The 10,475-nt window shown below is 44.6% G+C and overlaps 1 protein-coding gene across 2 annotated transcripts in view; it reads left to right on the top strand.

Moving 5' to 3' along the window:
- Positions 1-1,232: 1,232 nt before the first annotated feature.
- Positions 1,233-10,475, top strand: part of IGSF5 (immunoglobulin superfamily member 5) — a 70,816-nt gene continuing 61,573 nt past the window's right edge. For both annotated transcript variants that reach the window (XM_029579017.1, XM_029579016.1), the window contains exons 1-2: positions 1,233-1,481; positions 8,087-8,185. In XM_029579017.1, the coding sequence (XP_029434877.1) occupies positions 8,110-8,185 (76 nt within the window). In that variant the 5' untranslated portion in view covers positions 1,233-1,481; positions 8,087-8,109. The remainder of the gene's footprint in view (positions 1,482-8,086; positions 8,186-10,475) is intronic.

Here is a 10,475-nt window from a genome sequence, read left to right as displayed (position 1 = left end):
TATTTCCCCAGTTGCTATTCTCTCTTTTTTTTTCGTTTCTCCATGAACTTTCTCTAGGGTTGTTTGCTTCAGTGTCCTGGAGATCTACCTTTAATTCCAGGTTAACAACAGTAAACAAGACTATCTATTCTCCCTTCAAGCCCAAGACAAATTCCCGTGGGAAAATATTCTCCTACTCCTCTTGGAAATTGCTTATTTCAAGAAAATGTTCCCTACCCCTGAGATTCATATCTATGTTGTGTACCACTTAGGGTATTTAGAATAAATTAAGTGGGTTATAAATTTAATAAATAAAATAAACTGAACCCAGGTCTCCACCTTTGTCTCTTCTAGTAGATTTAAGACTGTAGTCTGTTGCATAGATACATGCAGAATAACATTTGGGATAGAAGGAAATTAAGAAGGGGAACCTTTCCAAGTGTACACAGATCCCCCTCTTTCTGGTTTGGGGTCTGGATTAAATGCGAGTGTCCAGGATTAACAAATGACCACATTTTTTTTGTTTACTCTGTCCTGTAAATAAAATTAAATTAAAAAAAAACAAACTAATCTAATGCTTGCAGTGAAACTTAAAAGCAGCTGAAAGAAAGGAATTTAAGCCATACACCACATTAAGACTCCTTCTTTTATGGAATACTTTATTTTGCATAATTTTCCAGAAATTCCACCCATGTAGCTGTGCCCAGCCCAGCAAATGTGGATGCTGCAGTACTGCTGCTCCTCGGACGTGCATGCAGGCATCACCCTGACACATGGCAGGCGCTGCGCCCACATTGGGAAAACTCAAGCATTTACTCAGGAAAATGGGTTTTTACTATACGAGCATATCTTTGCTATGAAGGTATTAAAATTAAATAATATAGTAAGACAAAAAGAAAGGAGATCCAGGAATAACACCCGAAGAGGAAGCAACAGATCCAAACATCCCCCCCATCAAATATCTGCAGAATTTTGCTAGCGCTGCTGCTTTCTGACTTCCTTTCCACTGCACCTTGACCAAAACGTCCCACTAAGTTCCATTTACGCCTCTGCGCTCCCCCATACATTTTCCTGTTGTATTTCGATGATGCCTGGGTGGGGAAGGGTTCATTGTTGATTCTGGCAAACTTTCTTCTTGTCCTCAGGCTACAGGCCTTTTCTCTTTGGTTCCCTTCCAGCTTGAGTAAATGATTAATAGCAGACAAATCATTCAGGGGTGGACTCTAGCCTTATCTTATCCATCCGGCAGTTGTCACAAGGAGGAACAGTCAACAGTGGAGGCTGAGTTTCACTTCAAACATTTCCTCCTGGTTCTGGGGGATCAAGGGTCCCACAAGAAACCACCTTCATTGCACGTCACTGTCCACGCCATCAGATCTGCGGACAGATTTGTCACTTATCACCCCGGGATGGAAGGGGTGGCGATATGACCTGCTGGAAGCAGAATCCAGGCCTACTCTGTAAACTCTGAAAAGGACCCCACACTGATCATCAGCAATCAGGTAAGGCAAGGCTGCATTTTTAGTCAATATTGTGTGGTTTCATTAGTATTTGACAAAAATCTTAAAAGACTTGCATCAAATCTTGCATCAGGTCAGATGTGGTCTATCCTGTGTGGCAGGTGTGGGTGTGGTTATAGATCTTGACCCTTATTCACTGTATTATCGATATTATGATATATTATATATCTCTCTGTAGCATGGCTTGCGCTCATCCCTTTAAAAGTACTCTCATGCCTGTTCCAAGGGGATCACAAGTAACAATATAGGGTAGTGTAGTACATACGACAGGTAAAGGAACTGCGCTCAGACACACAGCCTTCTCTCCTGGTTTGGGACAACGAGCAGCTGTGACAACACAGACAGCTTCTTTCGGCTTTCAGCCAGAATCAGTGAGCGCTGACAGTGAAGTCCTATTAACTCATCGTTAGTAGCCGATTAAAAAAAAAATTGTATTTAAAGTTGAATTTCAATTATTAGTTTTTCTTCTTTTTCTTAGACTCCTAAAAGTAAACAGCAGTTTCTAATAAACAGATGTTGATGGAAGGGAGACAAAACAGTTGACCTTATTGACCTCAGGCTAGAGTGCCAGGTCAGTAGGAATCCATCACAGGTGCCAATGGTGTCTCTTCTGCTGAAAATCAAATCATCCAACCCTTGGCAAAACAGAGCAAATTAGAGTTGCCCTCTTCTTCTGGGTGGAAAGTGGTAACTTGACTGGTTCTTTCTTTGACAGCCCTTTCCATCAGTCCTTCTGCTCTTACTTCATTTGATTTTTCTATACTTTTCCACCAAAACATGCTACTCAAAGCAGCCATTAATATACATCATTATTAAAACAAAAATACAATACACAAAGCAAGATTCATCATAATAAATATACATCACAATGAAAATACCACAAGTAAAACAAAATACAATTTAAAAAAGCAATTCATAATCCCTACTATGTCCTCATCAGTTGTTAGACCTGTTATGTTGTTATACCAGTTATTTCGATACATGTAACTCATTGTTACACCAGTTTGCTGTTCTGTTATACCAAAGGTTTCTGCACATGTAATTCGTTGCTTTAAATGTAAACTGGAGTGAAGGCCTCTAGCTAAACTTCGGTATATAAAAACGTACAAATAAAAATGTACAAATAAATGAAGTATCCTATCCGCCACTCTCACTAAGAAATAAAAGTAAACCACAATCCCAACTAAATCCCTCTATATTTATGTTCATTAAAATTTGAGATACTACAATTCATCATATATCAAAGCGGTTTACAAAATTAAATTACATTTCCAACTCATTAGTAAACTTAACTGTTCTACAGAGTTTGTTGTTATTATTTACCTTTGCAATTGTCCTTCACCCCCTGGGGAGATACTGTGGCATCCGGTATCATGAATTACACCTTGGGCTGAGGTCCCACTTAGGAGTCCAGGGGTGCACAGTGACTATGGGACTTATGCTAGTTTCACTTTTCTATACGGTCCGCTAGCTCCAGGTTTTCCAGGATTTCCTCGGGGGGGGGGGGGGGGGGGATACTCTCCTAGGCTCTGAGCGGTGTCCTTTTTCACAGTCTCTACAGCAGATAGCAATAACCCCTGCTGGACTCAAACGTTTCTGATAGGTTGTTAATGAAATGGCACGTACGTCCTTTTCCTATACACAGTCCGTATGACTCTGCCTCTCCTCTCTTAATATACTTCCCCAATCAGATTCCCTCTCAGTTTAGGGATAGTTTTAGTGCTTCCTCCCTGGGGATCTCTATACGGGCAGGAGGGTAGATCCCATTCAGTTCCTGACTGACAATGCCTTTGAGCAGATCTCTTGGTCTTCAAGTCCTGCGCACCTCTGGCTCCTTTTGCTCCTTGTTGGACCTGTCAGGTCCGGCTCTTATGCCTCAGGAAGGGGTGTGCAGGCTGACTATCGGGCCGATTCAGGAAGGGCCGCGGGAGAACGGGCGCTCCGTGTTGTCCGCCCGCTCTCCTCTTAGGCTTCTGGGGGATTTAGGGAAAATCCTTGCCTCTCTCTCCTCCCTTGCCTTACCGCTGAACCGGATCGGCCGGCACATTTTTCTTTTTTAATTTTTGGTTCCTCCGACTTAATATCGCTAAGATATTAAGTCGGGGGCAGGTGTACAGAAAAGCAGGCGGGGGTTAATTTATGAGCGTAAAATGTGCAGGATCCCGGGTGACTGACTAATAGCCTCATCAACGTGTATTTGCATGTGATGAGCGCTATTGGTTTTCAGGGGGTTTGGCTGCGCGTTTTCGAGGCGCTGAACCCCTTACAGTATAATGGGTAATAAACCCACTTCACAGAATCGGCCGGCACGTCAGCAGGGGTGCAGGTGAAGGAGAGGTTTCCTTTTGCAAGGAGGCCTGTGAGCTGTAAATCTTTTGATCTGTAGGTGAACATCTGCTGGAAGTGCAGAGGATGTGCATGGAGGCAGGAGGTCACGCTCTGTGAAGCACAGGAATCTTCCAGAGTCCTGAAGCCTCCTTAGTGTCAGGCGGGGTGTCCCTTACCCTCTTGGCAAACAAGGGGGGGGGGGGAGGGGGAAGGATATTCCCACAGAGACTTAATAGTTATCAGAGATAATAAAAAGCCCTGACTCTCCTAAGGCAGGGGCTGCTTCAGATTTGCAAGGAAAGGAGTTGGTTGGAGCTGTGATCCTCTCCCAGGACTGGCGGAAGGGAGCAGCAAGGAGAGAGAGGCAAGGATTTTCCCCTAAAATCCCCAGAAGCCTAAGAGGGAGAAGTAAGGGTGCAATCTTGCCCAGGACTTACAAGACTGACCCTGTGTCTGACCAGGACGGGAGCTCTTCTGGACCAGGAAGCCAAACTGGGTCGGTGGGGACTGGCGCTGGGGCCCGGAGGACTCTGAAGGGCTTTTCCTTGAGCTGGAACAGGACATTCAAGTGAGTTAAAAGATCCATCCCTGACAGAGGAGGTGCAGGAAGAGAGGGGCCGAGGTTGCCACGGAGGGAGAAGTAACAAAGTTACAGGGGACCCTCTGTGTGTGCTACTGAGAGGCCACTTGCAAAGGTGGAAGTTGTGAAAAGAGGAGCAGAGATTTCCTGGACTGTGTTTTCTTTCCGAGCTGCGTCTCTGCCTGCCTTCATCAGACTGTCAGGATGCTTTCCCCTGATGAAGCTGAATTCTAACTTATGTGCCTTATTTACCTGGCGTGTCCTCGGCCCCACCTCGGGACAGTAACTACAGTGCTCCCCCAGGCTGGGAAGGGGGGTGACATGGGCTCTGTTCCTTTGGATATATTAAAGCAGTGAATCGACACCGGTCGGGGGGGGGGGGGGTGCCCCTCTTCTCCTTCATTCCTCTCTTTTTTTTTCCTCCTGGATGGATTTCCAATTTCCCATCTAGATCTGGGGCGGGTGATTGAATCTCTCAGAGGGAAAGGTTCAGAACTGCCCAGTAACGCAAGAGCAGTCAATCAAATCCAAAACAGAAGGCAGTGCAAGTCATAAACGTCCTTCCACTGAATCACAAAAAATGGAAAACACGTTTCTCCTCAAAAAAGATGAAAAAAAAAAAATATACAGCTCCTTAACTCTTCTCTAGAGCAGTGTTTCTCAGTATTTTTGATGCCAGAGACCGGCAGGGCCTGTGCCCACATTTTTTGCTGCCCTGTGCGAACAATTCCTGGGCTGCCCTCTCCCTCCCTCCCAATTCATTCAGTCTCTGTCCCGAGCCCAACAAAAAAAGCCCAACTCCCTCCTGCAATCTCTATTTTGAAAAACTGACACACACACACCCACCCCAGAACCCATGGATAGGGAAGTGTATTAGGTACCCTAGGCAAACCTTACAGCCTTGCACACGCACCACCACCACCAGCCACCCCCTTTACAGACACAAATTATGCATTTATAACAAATTTTACATGAAAAATATCACTTACAACATGCATATTATATTTACATGCACTGCTGTGGTGCCAACCAGAAAACCCTGCAAAAAAGACCCTTGGAACTCCTATGGAATTACATTTTTTGTAATGTGTGCTGGGTGTGGATTTGGTCCTCAGAAAGCCAGGAATAAACGGAATTACCACTACAATATAGTAAACCCCTCATACCAAAGCAACCCTAACTGCTAGTATTCAAATAGTAACAACTTTATCTATGAAAAGATAACACTGCACATATTACACCAAGACCTAGAACACCAATACACTTCCTTTTAGGAAAACAGAACAAATCAGACTGCTATAGATCCCTACAGATAAATTATATGGTAGCAGAATACCTCATCTCGGTCATACACGGAGAATACAGATAGATCCTGACCAAATACAGAATAAAGAGACCAGAAAGTATGAATAGAAACGTGCAGAGAAGAACTGAACTGGAACCCACAACAAGCCAGAGCAACAATGGGAAAACAGAAACAATAAATAATAAAATCAAGAAATATGAATATCAATCATAATAGTAAAACCAAAGTCATCAAAAGAATACATATTTCAAACCAATTAAATAGAATATCCAAAATTTCCCAAACACCAATAAAATATTTCAAAACAGCAGAAATATCAAATTACACCCAACAATTAAAACTAATAAGGATTAAAATATTTCCTGTTCTCCATACCTGTTATCTTTTGATTTCCAGTCACCCTGCGACTGTTGTGGATTGGGGGAGGTAGGGCCACACAAACTTAATCTTCACATACACACACACACATACATTCTCTTACACACTCCATCTCTCGTATACATCCCTATGCTCTCACTCACACTCACTTATCTCCCTCACAGACACATTACATGTGTGTGAGTATGCCTATGAGAACCTATATGTGACATACAGGCTTCACAGGCGCACACACACACACATACACACTTGTTCATACAGGTGCTCACATAGATACACACAAGCTCTGACATAGATACACACTCAAGCTCTCACACAGACACATACATGCACATGAACAAAAGCTCTGACAGACACATGCACACAGGTTCTCTCACACACACATGCACACAGGTTCTCACACACACACACACGCACACAGGTTCACACACGCACACAGGTTCTCTCACACGCACATGCACACAGGTTCTCACACACGCACACACGCACACAGGTTCACACACGCACACAGGTTCTCTCACACGCACATGCACACAGGTTCTCACACACACACACAGGTTCTCTCACACACACATGCACACAGGTTCTCACACACACACACACAGGTTCTCTCACACGCACATGCACACAGGTTCTCACACACACACATGCACACAGGTTCTCTCACACACACACATGCACACAGGTTCTCACACACGCACATGCACACAGGTTCTCTCACACACACATGCACACAGGTTCTCACACACACACAGGTTCTCTCACACGCACATGCACACAGGTTCTCTCACACACACATGCACACAGGTTCTCTCACACGCACATGCACACAGGTTCTCACACACAGCCTCCTTTCTCCAGGCGATGGTGAGATGGGCTCCTCCGTGGCCCCCTCTGTCTTCCTCTTCAGTTCGGGCCATGGTGGGATGAACTCCACCATGGTCCCATGGGCTAATAGTTAAGAGCATAGGAGATCCTCTGTGGCTGAAGTGTAAAGGTAAGGGAAGACACCTTGCCCCTTCAGGAATCTCCCCCAGTCTCAACTCGGGCACCCCCTAATGTTTTACTTACAAGAATTATGACAAAGGAGCTTTGCTTCTTGCACCCAGGGCAGGGAAGGGGAAATAATCAGGGTTCCCTCATTCCAGAGGCTAGTGAGGACAGGGACTAAAAATAATTAGATTGATGGCTATGGGGGTAGAGGCTACACCTTTAAGGAGCCTGGTGCGTGCAGCTGCATAGCCAGCAACCCACTAGATTTTTACAGAGCAGGAATGGGGGCAAGTCCAGGGCTCAGTTGAGCCCTATGTTCATGTTTAGTCTGCTGGCCCAATCAGCAGTTCAGCGCCAGTGGTAGTGAAGAGCTGGACAGTGTCGGCAGTCTGTCCCCACTCCCAGAAACAGCAGCAGTGTGCAGGGCTGTAGAGCCTGGAGTGAAGCTGCTGCTGCCAGGGACGTTTTGGCCTGGAGGTTAAGGGCAGTAGAGAACGTCCCATTCATGGTTGCGGGCGACCGAGCAGGAGCCGGCACCCAACGGGACCGCAGCAGGGCACCTGCTTCCTCCTGCAATGATTGCCACTCTGTGGACCAGCGAAGATACTGCTGGGGAGGGACTGCTGCTGCTCCATGGTTGAGAAACACTGGCCTACAGCACAGCAATTTGAGGGCGGCACTGGGGACTTTGTCTTGATGGCTTCTGCAGGACACACTTAGGTCAGGTTTTCAGGATATCCGTAATGAATGTGCATGATATAGATTTGCACGCCTTTGCATTTGGTGAAGGTTCCTCTGAGATAGCAAGGAGGTAGAAGGAAATTGTGTGTGATGGCTGTCTGATGAGATGCAGATGGGTAGGAGTAGGAAAAGATGAGTGCAAAAGAGAAAGCAAAAAAAAGTTTTATACCCAGTAAATAATTTTTATTTATTTTTTTTTGCCAATAGTACCTGCTGCTGTTATACTTTATAATGCAGTGTCTGTTTCATTTCCTCCTGCAGGCTGTTTTGGGTGTCAGAAGGAGATGCTGAGAGCAGAACGGATGGACAGGACAGAGAGATTCATTCCTCTCATTCCTGTCCTGTTAGCCACATTAACAGGTATAACATACAGCGCCTTTGCTTTATGGGTCATCAGAATGGTTTCACGTATCTTAAAGAAAAACTGTTACAGCATTTGGTGTTTGATAAGTGGCCAGCTAGAGTCATTGGCCATACTGCGGCAGTAATTATTCATTTTAAAGAAACATTTAATGGTAATGGGATACTGTCGCATGAAAGCTGGGAAGGCTCTTTAAAAAACTGTACAGGTTGGGCCGGCCCGATGGCTCAGCGGCAGCGCTGTAATGCGGGATTATCAGGGCGAGATTCTAGGGCTGCGCAGGACAGAGATCCTTACAAAGGCAGCATTCACAGTGCTTGGGGAGAAGGGAAGAGTCTCGCTCATCCAATACTGGCAAGAGCGAGTGCTCAGACTCGGGGTGCACCTGCACCAGGATGCAGAGGGAGCTGGGGTGTATGGCCCCGGGACAAGAACTGGCAGTGCGATGAATGAGTAAAATGAGTGGTGGGGGGGGGGGGTGTGTGTGTTTTAAATGGGGAAAATAGCCCCAGTAGTTGTAAATGAAGACTCGTGGCACCGTAACCCCCAGGAGAATCAAACTGATGGAGGTGGCAACCCAAAATAGCAGGAGAAAACTTCAGGGAAGCCCCCTTGCCCCTCCCTCACATGCACACTGTAAATGTGGGGGCACTTTTATAAAAATAACATTTTTTTTTTTTTTTTAAAATTACCATCATCTCTGGAGCTATTTATCCCACAGATGCTGTGCACCATTGTTAACAAGTGCCAGCTTAGTCAGGCTAATTGGTTTAATTACTTTGACAAAAGAGATGGCAATAGTTTAAATATTGTTTGAACATTGAGTTTGCTTTTTATATTCAAAATTCAGGGAAGCCTGCTGAGTCATCGACTGGGGCTGCCCAGCCCTCCTGAAATATCAAACAGGCTTAATAAATAATTGACCTTGAAGGAAAAGAATTCAAAAGTAGCCGAGGAGATGGCCTCTCCAGAAGGCGGCTTTTCTAAGGGGCCGATGTAATACAGCGCACTAACGCTCAGCCCATTTAACACTCTTTACAAATGCTGGTAGCGTGAACAAAATGGGTTTACAAGCAAACACAGTGCTGTTAATGAGCATAAAATTAGCTCGTAACAGTTTTAAGGTGAAATCCATGCCAATGAGGTAATGACACACAAATAGCTCTTTGCCTCTGCAGTGCAGGGGATAGGAACCTGCCGCAAAGTGCTTTGTGGTTGTAATAAAGCGGAGAGCTGTAGCTAAGGTTAGGCCATCTTAGATAAAGTAGCCTTGTTAGTCCAGTGAAATGCATAGAAATAAAGGTTAACAAGCCAAAAGAAAAATTGTAAGGTGATACCTTTTTCTTGGACTAACTTCATACATTTCAGGCTGAATTTTCAAAAGCATTCACACGCATAAAAGTCCATTTTATGTACTACAGCTGACCCGGGCTCGGTGCATGTAGAATCATACGTGCATTTCGCATACTTTTATGTGACCTGGAGAGAGGCGTTCCAGGGGGCAAAGTTGGAGCTTACATTCACACTTTTTGATTAAAAAAAATGTGTGTGAACGCTTACCGGCACAAGTTAAGCCCTCCAAAAGTGTAACTTTGTGCAGGTGCATTTGAGGGCCTACCCAGCCACTTGTGTGCAAATTTTCAAAGTGAACTTATGTGTATAACTTTGCTTTCAAGATTTGGAATAAGGTCTGTGTGTAAAGGGTATGCACAGACTTTACAAACCCCCCCAATGCAGAGTTATTAAATTATCTTCCCTTTGCCTCGCTTTCGGGAACTAGGCTACCTTCATCAGGTTACAACGGAATGAGTACGTCAGAGCAAAAGCTGACATTTAGCAGAAAAATATAAGAGGATCACAAAATGCATTCCAATGATAGTGGAAAGAGAAAAGAAGAGGGCGGTTTTGATGTTTTAAAGTGATCAGATGCAATACCATCCATACGTAAAGTACCTGCATGCTTTACTAATAGATTCATTTGCATGCCATTAACCTTTGCTAATAACACACATGCTAAACTCTGCATTTGCACACATTATATCTGATATAATCACCGGAGAGAGGCATTATGGGCTTTATATTCAGCAGCACTTAGCCAGATAAGCTCCAGCTTAACCAGCTAAGTGACGGTGTTTCAATATTCGGCCAAGTTCAGCAGCCGCTACTTAGCCAGATAGTTATTTATCCAGCTAAATAGTTATCTGGCTATGTGATTGGATGGGGGAATAATGTGGAGGAGTTTCTTATATGGCTAACCTAACCAGACTTATGTATTTATTTATTTAAATG

Source organism: Rhinatrema bivittatum, chromosome 15 (genome assembly GCF_901001135.1).
Source record: "Rhinatrema bivittatum chromosome 15, aRhiBiv1.1, whole genome shotgun sequence".
NCBI classification, from domain to species: Eukaryota; Metazoa; Chordata; class Amphibia; order Gymnophiona; family Rhinatrematidae; genus Rhinatrema; species Rhinatrema bivittatum.
Note: the sequence above shows the minus strand (reverse complement) of the source record. Positions and strands in the feature narration are given on the sequence as shown.